This window comes from Amblyraja radiata, chromosome 23 (genome assembly GCF_010909765.2).
Source record: "Amblyraja radiata isolate CabotCenter1 chromosome 23, sAmbRad1.1.pri, whole genome shotgun sequence".
In the NCBI taxonomy this organism is placed as follows: Eukaryota; Metazoa; Chordata; class Chondrichthyes; order Rajiformes; family Rajidae; genus Amblyraja; species Amblyraja radiata.
This window is the reverse complement of record NC_045978.1, coordinates 21543003-21564511: the sequence shown is the minus strand read 5'-3', so window position 1 is coordinate 21564511 and position 21509 is coordinate 21543003. Positions and strand designations below refer to the sequence as shown.

Below are 21509 nucleotides of genomic sequence, written 5' to 3'. Positions count from 1 at the left end.
GTTCGTATTGGTGGAAATGTGTCAGCCTCAATAACAATCAGCACGGGAGCACCTCAAGGCTGCGTGCTCAGCCCCCTGCTGTACTCACTCTATACCCATGACTGCGTAGCGAACCACAGTGCGAACTCCATCATCAAGTTCGCTGACGACACCACTATTGTGGGGCGTATCACTGATGGGGATGAGTCAGAGTACAGAAGAGAGATCGAGCAACTGTCCATATGGTGCCAGCGCAATAACCTGGCCCTCAACACCAGCAAAACCAAGGAACTGATTGTGGACTTTGGAAGGAGTAGGAGGGGGACCCACAGCCCCATTTATATCAACGGGTCGATGGTTAAAAGGGTCAAGAACTTCAAATTCCTGGGCGTGCACATCTCTGAAGATCTTTCCTGGTCCGAGAACACTAACGCAATTATCAAAAAAGCTCATCAGCGCCTCTACTTCCTGAGACGATTACGGAGAGTCGGATTGTCAAGGAAGACTCTCTCTAACTTCTACAGGTGCACAGTCGAGAGCATGCTGACCGGTTGCATCGTGGCTTGGTTCGGCAATTTGAGCGCCCTGGAGAGGAAAAGACTACAAAAAGTAGTAAACACTGCCCAGTCCATCATCGGCTCTGACCTTCCTTCCATCGAGGGGATTTATCGCAGTCGCTGCCTCAAAAAGGCTGGCAGTATCATCAAAGACCCACACCATCCTGGCCACACACTCATCTCCCTGCTACCTCCAGGTAGAAGGTACATGAGCCTGAAGACTGCAACAACCAGGTTCAGGAATAGCTACTTCCCCTCAGCCATCAGGCTATTAAACCTGGCTCGGACAAAACTCTGATTATTAGCAACCACTTTCTGTTATTTGCACTACCAGTTTATTTATTCATGTGTGTATATATTTATATCATGGTATATGGACACATTTATCTGTTTTGTAGTAAATGCCTACTATTTTCTGTGTGCTTAAGCAAAGCAAGAATTTCATTGTCCTATACAGGGACACATGACAATAAACTCACTTGAACTTGAACTTGAACTTCTCTAATCAGCGATATTAACATTGACTTCTCTAATATTAGATAGCCCTTGTCTTCTCCCTCCTCCCCCTCCCCCATCCCAGCTCCACTTCTGGTACTACTGTCTCCGCCTCTTCCTTTCTTTTTTCCGCCCTCCCACACCAGTCGCCTATTCCTTCTCTCCATAGATGCTGCCTCACCCGCTGAGTTTCTCCAGCATTTTTTGTCTACATCCGATTTTCCCAGCATCTGCAGTTCTTTCTTAAATAGATCTTGGAAAAGTCTGAACCAGCGGGCAGCGGAATGAACGAATGAATGACAGTGGCAACCCCGGTTTTAATATTAACGTGTTAACATAGAAAACATCATTGTAATCACGGTACATCTAGAGAAAATAACGCGACCTTTAGCAAAACGGCAAAATAAGGCTAATTAAGGCAATCGATCGTGAAAAAGGTATTATCCTGGTGAAATCATCAAAAAAAGGCATGAAAAGGCACATGGCATTTATGGCAAAATCCTGGCTGTAGTGATAACAAAGCACCAGACTCTTACTTCAGTTTGGATGTAACATCTTTTGGTTGGAATATGCTAAAGGGAGCCCCTTAACATCTCCTTCAGGTGGACACCAAAGGAGCCCATGGTATTTCTCTTGAGAAGGTCTGAAGGGGCCTGATCTGAAACATTGCCTCTCCATTCACACCACAGATGCTGCATGAACTACTGAGTTCCTCTGCCACTTTGTGTATTTTGCTCAATACTCCAGCATTAGCAGATCCTTGTGTCTCCTTTCTTGAGAAAAGTTGGTTTGGTTTTTGTCCCTGCAGGTAATTTCACATGGAGCATCACTGTTGTCTTGGTCAATATCACACCATGCCATTTCATATCCATTTTCCTCTACTCTTGAGAGAGGTTGTATTGATTATTGATGTTGAGGCGATTTCATAAGGAGCATCTCTGAAATTGTTGGCATGGTCAATATCTCACCTTACCATTTCATGGGCAAAGCTACCATTTGCAATAGTCAATACATTTTAAGGGAATCTGAGAAGACTTGAACAAACCCATGGGAGAATTGTATATACTTTCAAAGTTTGGAGGCAACTGAAAAAAGACAAAAGATGTTGCCAGGACTCGAGAGCCTGAGCTATAGGAAGAGGTTGAGCAGACTAGGACTTTATTCTTTTGCGTGCAGGAGGCTGAGAGGTGATCTTCTAGTTATGTGTCAAATCATGAGGGGGATAGGGTGAATGCGCAGTCTTTTCCCTAGAGTAGGGGGATCAAGAACCAGGTGACCAAGGTTTAAGGTGAGAGGGGAAAGATGTAATAGGAATCTGAGGGGCAACTTAATCAAATTGGTTGTATGGAACCAGCTGTCCGAGGAGGTAGTTGCGGCAGGTTCTATAACAAGGAGAGGCGTCAGTGCAGAAACCAAGAACTGCAGATTTTTTGGTTTAGACCAAAGATGTACACAACGTGCTGGAGTAACTCAGCGGGTCAGTCAGCATCTCTGGAGAACATGGATGGGTGACATTCGGGTCCGCTGAGTTACTCCAGCACTTTGTGTCTTGTGCTTGGAGGGATATGGGTCAAACACGGGAAGGTGGGATTTGCATTGATGGAGCTATTTGGTCGGCATGCGCGAGATGTGTCGATGAGCTGTGTGACTCTATACGAGTTACCGGGCATCATCATGAGGGATGGTGAAGATGTCCCCATCCCGACTGCGTTGACCGTGACCTCGATGGACCTGAAGATATCCGACTCCCCCAGGGCGGGCGGCTATTCTACCCCTCTGACCGAGTGGGAAAGAGAGGGAAGACGGCACGGGGTCGCGCGCGGGGACGTTGGGCACGAGGCGCGCGCGGGATAGGACGCATAGGCGCGAGCAGCAGGAATGTCAGGCGCGCGCGGGGTGGGAGACGGTTGGTTGCGAGGCGCGCGAAGAGATGGGAGTCGGTTGCGAGGCTGGGGGCGCGCGTGATGGGGACGGTCGTTCGCGAGGCGCCGGTCGCGGGAGCGCGCGCGATTGAGCCGGGCGCGCGTCCGTCCTCACCCTCCCTCCCTCGCTCCCGCTAGCGTTTCCTTCCCCTGTTGCCGGGCGGACGGCGCTGGTGTGAGGGCGGCAGCGGGGAGTCTCTCCCTCACTACATGTGTGTCTGTGCGTGTGGGGGGAGATCTTTCTCCTCCTCCTCCTCCTCCCCCCTCTCTCCTGACGGGGCTGCAAAAAAATATATAGAGATCAGAAAGAAAATCTACCAAATCCGGATAAAACAAACGTAAAGCAAACATGCCGGAGGTGATCACGGTGCCGGAATTTATCTGCGAGACCCAGGAGGACCACAGCTCGCCGACGACCTCCTCCTTCACCACCAAGATGGCAAGCTGCAGGAACACGGTAACAGCGCTGGAGGAGGTAAAGTCCCCCTTCAGGTTACCCCCAGGTCTCTGGCGTACATCGCACCCCCTCCCTGAGGCTCCTGCCCTCCCTTTAAATGTCCCTCCTTGGTCACAGGTAGACAGGGTGCTGAAGGATGAAGGGTCCCAACCCTAAACATCGCTTGTCCATTCCCTCCGCAGATGGTGCCTGATCATCTCAGTTCCTCCAGCACTGTGTATCTTTTCTCATTTGGTGTAGAAGTGTTTTGGCATGCTGCCCTTCGTTGGTCAGGGCATTGAGTATTGGGTGGCACGGTCCTAACCTCGGGTGCTTTCTGTGTGGAGTTGCACACTCTCGCTATGAATGCGTGGGTGCGGGTTTCCTCCGGGTGCTCAGGTTTTCCTCCCACATGCCAAAGACATACGTTTGTAGGTCAATTGGTCCTCTGGAAATTGCCCCTTGTGTGTATGGAATGAATGAAAAAGTGGGATCACATATAACTAGTGTGTACAAGTAAGATACACACAAAATGCTGGAGTAACTCAGCGTGTCAGGGAGCATCTCTGGAAAAGGAATAATAGGTGACATTTGGGGTTGAGACACTTTTTCAGAGTCTGTCTGAAGAAGGGTCTTGACCCGAAATGTCACCTATTCCTTCTCTCCAGAGATGCTGCCTAACATGCTGAGTTACTCCAGCATTTTGTGTCTATCTTCAGTGTAAGCCTGAATCTGTAGTTTGTGTGCAGGTGATCGATTTGTCAGCATAGACTCGGTGGGCCAAAAGGCCTGTTTCCATTGCTGTATCCCACCCTCTCCATCATCAGACGGAGACAGGAGCACAGGTTGCCTCATGGCTGCAGTACTGAGGCAGTGCCGCACTGTCAAAGGTGCCATCTTCCCGCTCAGATGATAAACCAAGCCCTCGGGTGAATCTAAAGGTAGAGGAAAATTGAAAAATGCAGCACACAAACCAGCCTTTCAGCTTAGCTTGTCCATGCTGATCACCCTTTCATGCTAGTTCTATGTTATCCCTCATTCTCATCCACTCCCTACACTCTAGGGGTAATTTACAGAGGGCCAATTAACCTACAAACCTGCACGTCTTTGGGATGTGGGCAGCAACGACACGGTCATGGGAGAACGTGCAAACTCCACACAGGCAAACTCCACACACAGGATTGAAGCCGGGTCTCCGGTTCTATGACACAGCAGCTCTAACAGCTGCGCCACTGTGCCACCTTAATAAATCTGTAGTGTTAAACATACAACTATAATAGTATTATAGTGATGCAATATAGCTTGATGATAAATTTTGGAGGGACAGATGATAGAAGATAGAACAGTACAGCACAGGAACAGGCCCCCGGCCCACAATGTCCGTGCAGCATACGGCTGGTTTGTATGCTGCATCTTTCAATCAATCAAGGTTCCTAAGTTAAATGAATCTCCTTTGCCTGCCTATTATCCATATCCATCTATTCCCTGCACATTGATGTGCCTACCTAAAAGCCTCTAATGCCACTATCATGTCTGCCCCCACCACCACCCCTGGCAGCACGATCCATTACATTCTGTGTTTTAAAAAAAAAACTTGCCCCGCAGTTCACCTTTAAACTTTGCCCTTCTCACCTTAGAGCTGTGTATGCCCTCTAGTCTTTGACATTTCCATCCTGGGAGAAAGGTTCTGGTAGTCTACCCTATCTACTACGCCTTTCAAAACCTCTTTATACCAGGTCTCTTCTCAACCTGTTATGTTCCAACAAAAATAATCCAAGTTTGTCCAAACTCTCCTTATAGTTAATACCCTTTAATCCATCCAGGCAGCATTCTGGTAGCTCTCTTTTGCACCCTCTCCAAAGTCTCCACTTCCTTCCTATGATGGGGAGAGCAGGACTGCACACAATATTGCGAATGCATCCTAACCAAATTCCTCTAAAGCTGCAATGTGACTTCCTGACTCTTATGCTCAATGCATCATGTGGCATTACTCTTTGCAACATTTAGCCTTGCTGACCGGGGGTGAATATCTGGACATTTATAACACTGCAATAGCGAAGAACATGATTTTATTCCATAATGCATATATTAATATTTTAGCCAATTTAACAGATTATCATCCAGAAGCTTGGACAATTCATCTGGAGATGGAGTCCCACCATACTGACTGGAGATCTGAAATTGAACAAATGGTAGTGAAATAAATGAAATACTATTATCCGTACTCTTGAAGTGACCAGATTGTTGTAAAAAAAAAACCCATCTGGTTCCCTAATTTGCTTGATAGAAAATCTGCATCTCCGGCCCAGTCTGGTAGATCTGTAACTCCAGCTGAACCAACTGTAGTATGCAAGCTGGGGAGCAGTTAGGTTTGGACAGTAAATTCAAGGTTTGCCATTAAAGTCATGGGATTGCCATCTGGATTTATGACCATTCATGATACTAACCTATTGTTACTAACCCATGCCAGATAGCGCCGGATTGTGGGGCAGCTTTGCCTGAGGATCTATCATCCAATACAATCATTCCACTCTCTTAAATTTATTTTCTTCACTTTGTATCTTTGCTTTCGTTCTACCTATTGTACTTGAGTTTGGCTTGATTGTGTTTATGTGTAATATCAGATCTGATTGGATAGTTTGCCAAACAAAGCTTGTCACTGTACCGTCTATAGCAGAGATCACTGTACATATATACACTTATAGTGATCTCCACGTGCTAATAATAAACCAAAACCTGTGTTACGTAACATTATGACTCTATACACTTGGACAAATACATGATAGCGAAGGTTTGGAAGGTCATGGGGCAGGCACAGGCACGTAGACTAGCTAAGTTAGGCAACTTGATTAGCGTCAACAAGTTGGGCAAAAGGGCCTATTTTCGCATTGTTTAGTTGCATGACTTTATGACTCGCTTTCTACAGTATTTTGCTTTTTAGCTACCTAAGGCGTAGCAAAATTTAAAACTTGTTACTCTCCATTTTCCTTTTAGCTAATGCTATTACTTAGCTTTGTATCATCAATTAATTTAGACGTGTCACACTTGGATTCCTCATCCAAATCATTGATATAGATTGGGAACAATTGTAGCCCCAGCATTAATCTCTTTCGCTCATTATTAGTTACGGCCTCTCAACCCAACAATGGGATATTCCTTCCTACTCTCTATGTTTTCTCTTTATTAACCAACCTTCAATCCACACCTGAAATGTCCCCTATCCATTTTCTCCACAGATGCTGTCTGACCTGCTGAGTTGCTCCAGCACTTTTTCCTTTGTATATTAATAAGCATCTGCAGTTCCTTCTTTTTTCAATTCATACTAGTTTAATACCCTCTGTTCCATCAGCTCAAGTTTACTTTAATAACATATTTTATGGCACCTTATTGAAAGCCTTTTTGAAAAAAACAAATGCAGCACATCCGCTGGTTTTCCTGATCTATTTTACTCGTAACAACCCCAATAAAACTCAACTTTGTCAATCGTTATTTCCCTTTCATGAATCCACATTGGCTGTGGGCAGTCCTTTATTTTTTTAAAGCATTCTACCATTTTCTTCATAATAGATTTTAGTAATCTCCTTGCTATTGATGCAGGGTTCGCTGATCTGTAGTTTCTTGTTTCTTCTCTTAAATAGTCGAGGTTACATTTGCTGCCTTTCAATTTGGGGAGGTATTTTGCAATTTCAGAAGATGACAATTTGTGCATCCAATTATCTTCATTACTATCTCCTACAAAACCTTGGGATGCAAGTTATCAGGATCTAGAATTTGATTTGCTTTTGATCACATTAATTTCTCCAATTGTTTTCACTAATGCTAATATTTTTTCTACTCAGTCTAAACCTGTTGTTCTCCACTAGTTCCGAAAGTTTTATTCTCCACTATTTCCAGGAGTTTTTCTTTGTTCGTTCCATGAAGACTGATGCTAATTATTTGTAGACCACAAAGTGATGGAGTAATACATTGGATCACAGAGCATCTCTGGTGGGAATGAATAGGCGATGGAAGAAGGGTCCAGGCCGAAACATCACCAATTCATATCCTCCAGAGCTGCTGCTTAACTAGCTGAGTTCCTCCAGCACTTTGCATTCTACACAAGATTCCAGTATCTGCAATTCCTTGTGTCTACAAATTAATATTACCTCTTATAAATTCCTTACTCCCCATTATAATGGATTTGTTTTAACTTAGCATCATGTCATCACAGACATGCTGGGCAGAAGGCATGTTCCTGTGCTGTACAGTTCTATGTTCACTTGTCCCAGTCTGTATGACATTTTATGTATCTGCAGAAATCTTTACAATCTTTTTTCATTCCTCACTAGCTCACTTGTGTTCTGCTTTTTTTGTCATTATCAAATTCTTGGTTCTTCTTTTGGGGAATTTTGAAATACTATATGCTTATTGCTCTGTTTAGACAGGTATGTGCAAAGGAAAGTTTGTAGGAATATGGGTAAAATGGGGTAAATGGTTATATCTTAGATGGGGCATCTTGGTCGGCATGAAAGGCTTGTTATCGTGCTGTTTGACACTCATTAATTTTGCAGGGAAGAAATGGTAAAGTCATAAGTTCATAAGTAATAGGAGCAGAATTAGGCCATTCTTCCCACCCAGTCTACTGCATCATTTAATCATGGCTGATCTATCTCTCCCTCCTAACCCCATTCTGCCTTCTCCCCATAATACCTGATATCCGTATTAATCAAGAATCTATATCTCTGCTTTAAAAATATCCATTGATTTGGTCTCCACAGTCTTCTGTGGCAAAGAATTCCACAGATTCACCACCCTCTGACTAAAGAAATTATTTCCTCATCTTCCTAAAGGAACGTCCTTTAATTCTGAGGCTGTGACCGCTAGTCTTAGACTCTCCCACTAGTGGAAACATCCCCTCCCATCCACTCTATTCAAGCCTTTCACTATTCAGTAAATTTCAACGAGGTCTCCCCTCATTCTTCTAAACTCCAGCGAGTACAGGCTCAGTGCCATCAAACGCTATCACTGTCTATCGTAATTGTCGCACTGTCACATACAATAAATGCTATACTATCACTGGAGAATTGGTATTAGGCATAATATGTGGCTAAAGGCTGATAAGTCTGCTAGACTGGATATCTTTTATCCTAGCATCCTAGAAGAGGTGTCTGCAGAGAGAGTGAATCCATTAGTTATCTTCCAAAAATCTTTAATTCCTGGAGTGTGTCAGAAGATTAGAAAACTGCCAATGTGACATTCCTTTTTAAAAATGGAGACAGGCAACAAGGGCTAACTGAGCTGATTAGCCTGATATCCATTGCTGGAAAAAATGTTAGAATCAATTATTAAGAAAGTAATAGCAGCACATTTGGAAAATCCTAATCTAATTTAAAAAATGTTAACTTTGTTCATGAAGGGGAAATTGGGTCTGATAAATTTATGAGAATTTATGGAGGAAGTCTCGACCAAGTGGATGGTAAATTTATTATATACTAGACTAAGTGGGACCCGTTGGGTCCCTGTCACATGGGAGGCCTGGTCCCCCAACACAACCAGTTCCCGAATGCAATATTCCACCACTCACCCATAGCCCCCAACTGCGCTGGTGCGGCTCATTTCCCCTCATCCCCCAGCACTCCTTCCCCCTCCTCTTCATCCTCCCTCTTATTTCCCCTCTCCTCCTCTCCCCCAATCCCTCCCACCTCTCCCTCCCTCTCCTTTCCCCTACCCTCAGTCACTCCCTCCATAACTCCTCTTCCCTCCGTACCCCCTCCTATATTCCCCACCTCCCCACTCCACACCTCCCCCTATCCCCCCACTATCCCTCCTCACCTCCCCCATTGCCTCCCTCTCCCTTTGTACCCCACTCACTACCTCCCCTACTCCCCCCTCTTCTCCCTCCTCCCCCACTCTCCCTCCTCACCTCCCCCACTTCCCCCCTCTCCCTCGCTACACCCTCCTCTCCCTCAATCTCCCCACTCTTCCTCCTCACCTCCCCAGGATCTCAAGGGTGCCACTCCTTTCCCTCCTTGTGTGCCCGGAGGAGTAGCTGCCGTCGGCCTCAGGGCCAGGCTCAGCATCCAGGCCTCGGATCCTCGGCGCGGGCTTGGAGCAGCAGCAGCAGCAGTGGTTGGCCTCAGAGCCAGCCTCAGCGTCCAGGCCCCGGATAGTCGGTGCGGCCTCTCCCCGCCCCGGAAGCTGGCCGCCGCAGCCAGCCACACCGCCCAGGCCCCGGATTGTCGGCGTGGCCTCTCCCCGTCCCCGACCCTGGAGACGGCAGCCTCAGCGCCCAGGACCTGGATCGCCACGGGCCCAGAGTAGCAGTAAAATGCTGTTTTTTAAATCTTACCTGAGTCGCCGTTGTGACAAAAAGATGGTGATCTCTATTCTGGAAAGGCCCCAACTGCGCAGGCGTGGCTGAAGACCCGTCGGGTGCCCTTTGCAAAGCCAGTAAGGATGCGCATGGGAACTCTCTCCCAACTGCGCATGCACGGGTGGGGACACTGTTTTAATTTAATTTTTTAAAGTTAATTAAAAGTTAACTTTTAAAATATACCATCGATCTGAACAAAACTTGTTTCATTTACAGCACAAGACAGTGGTGAGTAATGTGAGCCAGAAATCGTAGCGCTATCGTGTATCGTTTTGCACATAGAGAAAAAACGCAAACCTGCAGATAACAAGATGAGAGTTTTAGTTATATATATACTAGACCAAGTGGGACCCGTTGGGCCCCATCCCCCCACGCGATCATCCACCACTCACCCGTTCCCCCAACACAACCCGTTTCCACCACTCAACCGTTCCCCCCACTCACCCGTTCCCCCAACGCAACCCATTCCCCTAACGCAATAATCCATTACTCACCCATAGTCCCCACAGGAGGCCTGGTCCCCAACGCATCCTGTTCCCCAACGAAAGATTCCACCACTCACCAGTTCCCCCAATGCAATATTCCACCACTCACCGATAGCCCCCAACTGTGCAGGTTTAAATAATGCAATTGCACTAAGATTTAATGTGATAGAGGTGCCATCGACAAGGCCATCTTTTGTTATCCAAATCTAATCATTAAACTTTGTTGTGCTGGGTTTTAGGCTGGCAGATTCTTTCCCTGGAGGACATTTGCTGTGAAGGACTCAGTGTTCTAGGATAGAAACATTGTAGCCGTTAGGGCATTGTGACGTCATAACTGCCAGTGCAGATTTGAAGAAATCCAACTGTTAAATGTCACTTTCAAACTTTTAAATCTCCCCCACTACGTCCCTCTCCTTACAACAATGTAAAAACACTCTCATAGCTTGTGTATTGGCAGCGGAGATCCCATTGTGATGTCATTATCGGTTTTCGGAATCTTCACGGCAGCTTGTGTAAATGAGATCCCATTGTGATTGGATGACTGTGAGATGCCATTGCGACATCATCACTGGAAGTTACTGGAAGAGTCCCCCTCTCAAAGGCAGTTATTATTTTCAAAGTTGCCTTTTATTAAACTTTAAATATCAATAACGCGAAATATAACATAAAATCTGAAGGAAACTTGTAAGAACGACGACGGGTAGAAGCTGAGTACGATTCTGCAAAACCTTTTGCACTATTGTGTACCGTTTTGGCGTAGTTCCTTGAGATCGCTCACACGCACACAGGCAGACAGACGTCCAAACAAGACAAGACTTTAAGTATAATACTAGACTAAGTGGGACCCGTTGGGTCCCTTTATCACACGGGAGGCCTGGTTCCCCCAAAGCAATATTCCACCATTAAGCCATAGCCCCCAACTGCGCATGATCCCCCTCATCCCCCAGCACTCTGTCCCCCTCCTCTTGACACTCCCTCTACTTTCACCTAGGAGGGGGGAAGGGAGGGAGAGAGGCAGAGTGAGAGGGATGGAAAGAAAGAGGGTGGGAGAGAGGGAGGGAGGAAGAGAGGAAGTAAGGAGATGGGGGGGTGAGAGGAAAAAGAGAGAGAGGGAGGGAGGGGAAAAGGGAAAGGAGAGAGAGGGAGGGAGGGAAAGAGAGGGAGCGGGAGCGAGAGAGGGAGCGGGAGCGAGAGGGAGGAAGGGAAAGGGAGGGAGAGAAAGAGGGGAGAAGGGAGAGAGAGAGAGGGGAGAGAGGGAGTGAGAGAGAGGGAGGGAGAGAGGCAGAGAGAGAGGGATGGAAAGAAAGAGGGAGGGGGGGGGGGAAGGAGTGAGGGAGGGAGAGAGCGAGGCCGTGTGCGGGCGTGGACCCGAGTGAGGCCGCGGGCGGGCGAGGACCCGAACGAGAAACGCCTCCGTTGCCATGCTGTGAGAACGGAGAGGTTGAGAAGGAGTTTCTTCCCAGAGGCCATTCGGACTGTAAACTCCTATCTCACCAGGGACTAACTTTACTGAACGTTTTTCCTTCCGCCCACAATATTTAATATGTAATAAGAATATGTGTGTGTTTATGATTGTGTTTATAGTTTGTTTGGTTGTTTGTCTTTTTGCACAAAGTCCGCGAGCATTGCCACTTTTCATTTCACTGCACATCTCATATGTGTATGTGACGAATAAACTTGACTTGACTTGAGGCCGCGTGTGAGCGAGGACTCGAGCGAGGTGGCGGGCGGGCGGGGACCCGAGCGAGGCGGCGGGCAGGCGCGGACCCGAGTGATGCGGCGGGCTGGCGCCGACCCGAGCAAGGCCGCATCTTCAGTGCAACTGGGCCAGGCAAAGTGGGGGAGGGGGGGGTTGCCAAAACATTCCAGCATGGCGCCCCCCCCCTGCAAAGAATCAGTGGTTTATGAAGTTAAAACGTTGGGGAGGTGGAGAGGGCGGTGACCCACTCCTTTTGCGGGGGCATTGTGACGTCATGCGAAGCCGCTTGAAGAATCTGTGGCTATTTTGGCTTTTTTAAAACTTTAATGATGAATAACATTTGAAATATAGCATGAAATGTGAAGGGAACCTGTTTATTGAGTCGACCTGGTTAATGTGAGTAATAATCTGTAAAAATTTCAAATCTGGCACATAGCGTTTTGACGAAGGTAGAATAACACATACAGACATGCACACATATACACGCACGTATACATACATAAAATTTGAGGCTTTTATAGATATACTAGACCAAGGGGGACCCGTTGGGTCCCATCCCCTCAATGTGCGGGGGGAGGGGGGGGGGGGCGGCCTGCGGCGTCACACACACACTAACCACCTCGCACACACACACACTAAACACCCCCCACACGCACCCACTAACCACCCCATTTGATATTGGAGAGAAGGGGGTAGAGGGGGGCGAGAGAGGGAGGGAGGAGAGAGGGGGGAGGGAGGGGGGGATAGGCCGGGGAAGGGAGAGGAGGGGTGAGGAGGAGGGGGGGAGGAGGAGGGGGGGAGGAGGAGGAGGGGAGTGGAGGAGGAGGGGGGAGAGGAAGAGGAAGCGGGCAGCGGGGTGGGCATCAACCAAAGGACTGCGAGTTCAGCGGCTTCAATCCAGAGCCCGGGGGTGTGTGGTCGTCGCAGGGGAGTGCGGGTTCCCGAACGCAATACTCCCTCGTTCCCGGCTGGCGGCTGCAGGCTCCCGGCTGCAGGCTCCAGGGCACGAGTACGGGGTGGGAGTGGTTGGGGGGGTGATGTCACTCGCAGCACAGGCCGTGCGAAGCAGATCCATTGTGACGTCATTAGCGAAAGAGCATCAGCGAAAGAGCCGGTTTATTTTCAAAGTTATTTCAGATTTGTGAACATTTTGATTAATAACTCGAGAAATAAAGCATGAATTTTTTAGTTAAGCGATTTTTTACTTCACGGGATAAATCCCTACCAGAATATGTAAACATTTTATCATTAGCGCGCCATTTTTTCGAGAAGATGTGATCACACATATACAAACACACAAATCCACATACAAGATCAGAGTTTTATAGTTATAAGGATAGATAGATATATATAGATGGACTTTCAAAAGGTTTTTGACAAGGTGTCTCGCAAAAGGTTAAGCTATAAGATGTGAAGCACTGAGTGCAGAATAGATGATTTCCAGATTAGGAGATTATGACAAATAGGGTATTACTGTGATCAGTAGATGAACTACAACTACAACGATGAACTACAACTGTTCACAATGCATTATAATGACTTCGTTTAGAGATACAGCATGGAAACAGGCCCTTTAGCCAAACGAATCTGTGCTGAACAGCATTCACTCGCACACTAGTTCTATCCTACACACTAGGGACAATTTGCAGAAGCCAATTAACCTACAACCCTGCATGTCTTTGGAATGTAGGAGGAATCTCTCGCATCTGAAATAAACCTTTAAGGTCACAGGGAGCACATACAAACTCTGTGCAGACAGCATTGATCCTAGGCCACTGGTGTTGTAAGGCATCAACTCTACCGCTGCACTACTGTGCCGCCACTTGGAGGAAGGAAGTGAATGTACATTGGCCAAGTTTGCAAATGACACAAAAATAAATCAGAAAGCAAGTTGCAAGGAGGAAACAAACAGTTTTCAGAGAGATAATGATCGATTAGGTGACCGGACAAAAAGTTGGCCATTGTGGTATAAAGTGTGAAATTGTGCTGTGTTTATTTTGGATGAATTGATGCAAGAATAGGATTTAAATGAAGATATCTTATAGAAAGCTTCAGCAGAAAGGAATTTAGAGGAGCTCTTGCATGATTCTCAAGATGGCATCTGCCTGCGGCGACATTTGCGGAGCACCAGAACCTAAAAGACTTAACTACAACTTCAATCAACTCAGGAAAACGGCAGAAAACGGTGCAGTTTCGGACAAGCTGCTTGAGCACCTCAAGGCTCTCGCAATTTCGCGATCTCCCGCTGCTGCGGGAGCCCCGGACTTTATATTTTCCCACGCTGGCTGTAAAACTCCCGACCTGACTGAGGAACACAGGTACTGTACCTGGAAACCCCGGGATGACCTCCAGAGCCGACGGGCTGGATCTCCCAGGAGTAATGAAGCTGGAGCTGCCGACTTTGAGGGAACCCCCTTTCGTTACGGAGCTGGAGCTGCTGTCTGTGAAGGAATCCCCGTTCCAGCGCAGGTCCGCAGAAACGGCAGGTACAATAAACACAGTACCTGGAAACAAAGGGGAAGCCTCCATTGTGTCCGGAAACGTGGCCGATGGGCAGGACTTCAGGTCAGACTGAAGCGCAGGGGACTTCGGCCCCCTCTCCCTATTATCCGACTGGCCAATGTACAGTTCCTTGAAAATAAAGTGGAGGACTTAAGGGCAAGACTGCTTTATCAAAGGGAGCTGAGGGAAAGCTCTCTGTTCTGTTTTACAGAGACATGGCTCACCCCCAGCTCCCCAGACTCAGCGGTCCAGCCTGAACCGGATGGACCGTACACTGGCATCTGGGAAAGGGAGAGGAGGGGGTGTCTGCCTCATGGTCAACTCTGCATGGTGCTCAGATGTGGCAGTCCTGTCCAACTCCTGCTCTCCACACCTCGAACATCTGGCGGTGAAGTGCCGTCCCTTCTACCTTCCGAGGGAATTCACCTCCATCATCCTGACCGCGGTCTACATCCCACCCCAGGCAGACGTCCGTCTGGCACTGGAGGAGCTGCACGCCGTGGTCAACAAACACCAGACGTCTTACCCCGAGGCATTTACCACCATTGCTGGGGAGTTCAATAAGGCAAACCTAAAGAAATCACTCCCTAACTTCCACCGACATGTGTCCTGCTGCACCAGAGGACCAAACACCCTCGACCACTGCTACACCACCATCAAGAATGCCTATCTCTCTATCCCTCGCCCTCATTTTGGTAAATCCGACCATATCTTCCTGCCTACAGGCAGCAATTAAAGAGCGCACCCCAGAGATGAGGACAGTACAGAGCTGGTCGGAGGGGGGTGGGTGGGGGCAGAGGAACAACTACAGGACTGTTTGGAGTCTGTAGACTGGGCAATGTTCAAGGACTAGGCAACGGACTTGAATGAATACGCCACAGTCGTTACAGACTTCATTAAGAAATGTGTGGAGAGCATCCCTACAAAAACCTTCCGAGTGTTTCCCATTCAGAAACCTTGGATGAACTTTGAGATCCGCACTCTTCTGAAGACCAGACACCAGGCATTCATGTCTGATGATACAATGGCCTACAAGAAGTCCATATACGACCTTGATAAGGCCATCAAAAAGGCCAAAAGGGACTTCTGTTCCAAACTGGAGGATGAGACAGATGTTCGCCAGCTGTGGCGGGGCCTGAATGCAATCACCTCCTACAAGGCGAAATCAGGAGGCAGCTCGAATGTCGGCAAAACATCACTCCTTGATGAGCTCAATGCGTTTTACGCACGCTTTGATAGGGAGAACACCAATGTGCCTTCCCGAGCCCCCATTCGCTGTGATGGTATTTCAGTCTCAGTCACAGAGGCCGACGTCAGGAAATCCTTCAGAGGGGTGAACCCTCGAAAAGTGCCTGGACCTGATGGTATACCTGGTCGTGTTCTAAAATTCTGTGTGGACCAACTGGCTGGAGTTTTTACGGACATTTTCAACCTCTCACTTCTGAGGTCTGAGGTTCCCACCTGCATCAAAAGGGCATCAATTATACCAGTACCCAAGAAGAGTAAGGTGATGTGCCTCAATGACTATCGACCTGTGGGGCACTAATGCCTGTGGTGATGAGGTGCTTTGAGAGGTTGATCATGGCGTAAATCAACTCCCACCTCGTCAAAAGCCTGGACCCACTGCAGTTCGCTTACCGCCACAACAGATCAACGGTGGATGCGATCTTGCTGGCCCTCCACTCCGCTCTGGACCACTTGGACAACAAAAACTCATATGTCAGGCTGTTATTCATTGATTACAGCTCGGCATTTAATAAAATCATCCCCTCCAAGCTGGTTACCAAACTCGCAGAACTGGGTCTCTGCACATCCCTCTGCAATAGGATCCTCGACTTCCTCATTCACAGACCACAGTCTGTTCGTATTGGTGGAAATGTATCAGACTCGATAACAATCAGCACGGGAGCACCTCAAAGCTGCGTGCTCAGGACCCTGCTGTACTCACTCTATACTCATGACTGCGTAGCCGGTCATAGTGTGAACTCCATCATCAAGTTCGCTGACGACACCACTGTTGTGGGACGTAGCACTGATGGGGATGAGTCAGAGTATAGAAGAGAGATCGAGCAACTGTCCATATGGTGCTAGTACAATAACCTGGCCCTCAACACCAGCAAAACCAAGAAACTGTTTGTGGACTTTGGAAGGAGTAGGATGGGGACCCACAGTCCCGTTTATATATACGGGTCGATGGTTGAAAGGGTCAAGAGCTTCAAATTCCTCGGCGTGCACATCTCTGAAGATCTTTCCTGGTCCGAGAACACTGATGCAATTATTAAAAAAGCACATCAGCGCCTCTACTTCCTGAGAAGATTACGGAGAGTCGGTTTGTCAAGGAGGACTCTCTCTAACCTCTACAGATGCACAGAAGAGAGCATGCTGACCGGTTGCATCGTGGCTTGGTTCGGCAACTTGTGCGCCCTGGAGAGGAAAAGACTACAAAAAGTAGTAAACACTGCCCAGTCCATCATCGGCTCTGACCTCCCTTCCATCGAGGGGATCTATCGCAGTCGCTGCCTCAAAAAGACTGGCAGTATCATCAAGGACCCACACCATCCTGGCCACACACTCAACTCCCAGCTACCTTCAGGTAGAAGATACAGGAGCCTGAAGACTGCAACGACCAGGTTCAGGAATAGCTACTTCCCCACAGCCATCAGGCTATTAAACTTGGCTCGGACAAAACTGAACATTAATAGCCCATTATCTGTTATTTGCACTTTATCAGTTTATTTATTCATGTGTGTATATATTTATATAATGGTATATGGACACGCTGATCTGTTTTGTAGTCAATGCCTACTATGTTCTGTTGTGCTGAAGCAAAGCAAGAATTTCATTGTCCTGCCAGTGACACATGACAATAAACTCACTTGAACTTGAAAGAAGAAAACTATCATGCAAGTGCAGCAGTAAATTGGAAAGATTAGGAATGTTGGATCTTATTTAAAGTGGTTTAGAGTATAAATGTAGTTAAAGCTTACTTCACCTGAAAATGTTCCCCCTATTAATTGGGAGTGGTTCAGAGAAGATTCAGCAAGTTGATCTGTGACATGGAAGAGTTGTTTGACGAGGCATGCCTATACAGATTGGAATCTATTCATTGGAGATAAGAAGAATGAGAGGCGATCTTATTGAAACATAAGAATCGTAGGGGCTACACAGTAAATGCTGACTGAACATTTCCTCACATGAGAGAGTCTAAAACCAGAGTGCAAAGTATCAGAGTAGGGGTCGCATATTCAAGACTCTTGTCCGGAGAGTTGTGAGACTTTAGAATGCTTTGCCACAGAGAACTGTGGGCAATAATTTTTAAGGCTAAAATAGATAGATAGATTTCTGTTCAGTAAGGTAATTGAAGATTAAGAGAAATTAGAAGAGTGGACTTGAGGAATGTCTGATCAAATGTGATCCATTGAGTGGCAGAGCAGCTCAGGGAACTAAATAATCTATTCGTATTCCTATTTATGGCATTAATTTTGTGGATGTTATCCATTACTTTATTTGTTATTGTGCCTTTTAACGTAATTTCAATCTACCATTGCCCATTCATACATCATACTTTTATAGTTAGCTTGTTTATTCAATTTAACACTCTGGTTTCAGATTTAATTCTATGTGAAATTATATCAAATAATCAGTTTGGTCTCGAGGCCCCTTAATTACCAGATTGCTAATCAATCTTTTCATTTTTGACAATACTAAATCTAAAATAGTCTGCAGTGCCACACTGATTGGAAAATAATTTCTTGTACACTCTGAATTTGTCCTCCACACTATTACTGTTTATATGGCCGCCCTGCTTATATATACAGTAGATTGATGTCTCCCGTGACATTGCATTAATCTTGTTAAATTACCTAAGTCTAGTTTCCTGATTTATAGATTGCCGCTACCGTTAGGGGACATGTGGAACATTCCCACCCTTTGCTCTTTTATTTTAATTTCACCCAAACCAGTCTACTTAAATTTCCGACCTAAGATCCTCCCATCCTTTTATTATTGCAGCTATGTCATCTTTTCCATCAACAAAACGTTTTAATTAAGGTGTAAGTGTCCTGAAATATTTAATTCCCAGCCTTTGTTACTTTACAACCATATCTCTACAATGTGAGCTTTTAGATCATATTCATTTATATGCAGCATTAATTCATCCACCTTGTTTTGAATTCTGCAAGCATCCAGATAAAGATCCTTTAATTTTGTATATAGTTGTACACTAATTTGAAGTATACTTTTAATCTGTATCCTTAATCACTTCCTGCCAGACTCTTGTTATCATTATCAATTTCACTACACTAACTACCATTTTTGTCTTAACTTTAGAAGTTTTTGCCTCAACAGGACAGGCCCTCCCTCCGAACTCCAACTATTTACCTTAAAATGGTTCCTTTTACCCAGCAGCACAGTAGCGCAGCAGCAGAGTTGCTGCCTCTCAGCACCAGAGACCTGGGTTTGATCATGATCTTGGTTGCTGTCTATGTGGAGATTATATGTTCTCCATGTGACCACATGGATTTTCTCTGGTGCTCCAGTTTTCTCCAAAATTTCAAAGACGTGCAGGCTTGAAGGTTAATTGGTTACTGTAAATTACCCCAGTGTATTGGACGCAAAACTGGGATAACATAGAACTAGTGTATGGGTGATCGTTGTGTAGGAGGGAACTGCAGATGCTGGTTTAAACCAAAGATAGGCACAAAAAGTTGGAGTAACTCATCGTGATAGACAGCATCTCTGGAGAAAAGGAATAGGTGACGTTTTGGGTCGAGACCCTTCTTTAGTCAGGGGAAAGGGAAACTAGAGATATAGGCGATGATATAGTGAGATATAGAACAAAAGAATTAAAGATATGCAAAAAAGTAACGATGATAAAAGAAACAGGCCATTGATAACAATGGCTGATCTTTCATTAATTTGTTCTATATTTCTCTATATCACCGTCTCTATCTCGCTTTCCCATGACTCTCAGTCTGAAGTAGGATCCTGACCCGAAACGTCACCTATTCTTTTTCTCCAGAGATGCTCTCTGACCCGCTGAGTTACTCCAGCTTTTTGTGTCTATTTTATGGTTGATTGTTGGTCGGCATGGGCTGAAGGGCCTGTTTCCACGCTGTATCTCTAATACTAAAACTTGCATGGCCCTGATTCATCAATGATATTCATGATCTTATTAAATGGTGGAGCAAGCTAATGGGCTCCTCATGCTTCTGTTTAATTGTATTCTTATGGTCTTTTAGTAACCTTTTTCATTCTGCAATTTCATGAATTCTTATATTATTGTGTATTAACATAATCATTCCATTGCTTATCTTACTAATATTATTGTTCTGGTTGGCTAGAATACTTTCATTATATTGACAGCAAATAGCCGCTTAAGCCCCTGTCCCACTTTCCCGAGTTACTCACGAATTCTCCCGAGTTTTCCCCTTGATTCAAACTCGGAGATGCCAGCCGTAGATACTCGGGGCTATATTTTTTACTCGTGGACATTTTTCAACATGCTGAAAAAACATCCCGACTTACCTGATGCCCCGAGTACCTACGGCTGGCCTTACGAGCCGCCGCAAAATATCTATGGACTCCTATGGACTCGCTACGGACATTCTCCGAGTTTGAATCAAGGGGAAAACTCAGGAGAATTTGTGAATAACTCGGGAAAGTGGGACAGGGGCTTTAGGTGTTAGATAAACGTATCTCTGAAATCCTAAAATAATTAAAAGACTGCTGGTTGGCGCAGACTGGGGGGACAAAAAAGTATGTTTCCGTGCTGTAAAGTCTAAAATTCGCTGTGAAGTAGGGAAGATCCACAGCTCTTTCATATAACAAAGTAATAATCCATTGCAGGTAGCTGTGCGATAGTCCCATTCCCAAGGAAAGATTGCTTTATAGGAAGTTGTGTTAGAAAAGCAATAATGTTAGTGGGGAAAGTGGGTTAAGAACCAGAGAGTTTCAGATTCGCAATAACAAGTTATTTTTTCCAGCAGGATTTTTAGGATTAAAGGTCTTTTTAATAGCTCTAAGTTTCTTTTTTTGGTGAGAGGAAGCATAAAATACTAAAGGCTGTATGCAACATTGTTTATTAGAGTATCATTGCGCATGTGTCAATATAAACAATTGCTTGTCAATTTCGGTGACCACCCAGGGTGAAACTAGCAGCTATTTTCTCAGGATACAATGGTTTCTGATTAAAGTGGGGGGTTACATGGAAACAGGCTTTTTTCCGCAGACTGTTTTTTCCCAAGACAGTTTTTTTTCCAGGTTGTCAATTTCCAAAGTAACTGTTAATGATTCACTAGTTCCCATTTGAAATAAAGTTATAACTAATTTGGCTCACGTGTTCCCTAATTAATCAGTCTTGTTATATCCAATTATTGTTATGGAAATACACATCATAACAGAATTGCCTGTACGATTATACTATTTCCAGGGCAATTAACTTTGAAAGTTAAAATATCATCCATACCAAGTAAGGTTTTAAAATGCTGGATAGTGGAACTGCTGGAGAGTCTTTCAAATCCTATGTTAACATATTATTGAATGTTTTCTGAAGCATCCAAAAGGTATATTGTCCTCCCTTGTCCAGTCCCTTCCCCCTACATCCGGGACACTTTATAAGCTCTCCAACATTCCAAAAACTTCCAAGTCCTGGCTTCCCCCCCACTGCTTCACCTTTATCAAATGGAACATCAAGTTCCTTTACCCCTTCTCCATCACAAATGCATCAGAGTTCTCAATTTCTCCCGAAAACAGACATCCGTTCAGCTCCCTTGAAGTAATATTCCCCATGCCTGATGGAACTTTCCTTTCCCTCATCTACATTCCTTTTAATACCTCACTTTCTTCAGTCAAAGGTGGAGCCATGGGATCTCACATGGGCCCTAGTTATGCCAGTCTTTGTAGAAAAGAGGAACTGCAGATGCTGATTTACAGAAAAAGACACATCGTGCTGGTGCAACACAGCAGGTCAGGCAGTATCCCTAGAAAATATGGATAGGTGACATTTAGGGTCACGACCCTTCTCCATGCATATCTTTTTGTTGGCTTTTTGAACATAATTTGCACTAAACCTAACCTGTCAC

At 45.8% G+C, this 21509-nt stretch overlaps 1 protein-coding gene across 2 annotated transcripts in view; it reads left to right on the top strand.

Annotated features, from left to right (window-relative positions):
- Window positions 1–2969: 2969 nt before the first annotated feature.
- The window catches only part of LOC116986320 (arf-GAP with SH3 domain, ANK repeat and PH domain-containing protein 1-like), a 92250-nt gene continuing 73710 nt past the window's right edge, over window positions 2970–21509 (top strand). Inside the window, exon 1 of one of the 2 annotated variants that reach the window (XM_033041742.1) lies at window positions 2970–3410. In XM_033041742.1, coding sequence (XP_032897633.1) covers window positions 3303–3410 — 108 coding nt within the window. In that variant the 5' untranslated portion in view covers window positions 2970–3302. Of the gene's footprint in view, window positions 3429–21509 lie in introns of both variants that reach the window. The other variant, XM_033041741.1, reaches the window with a different exon arrangement.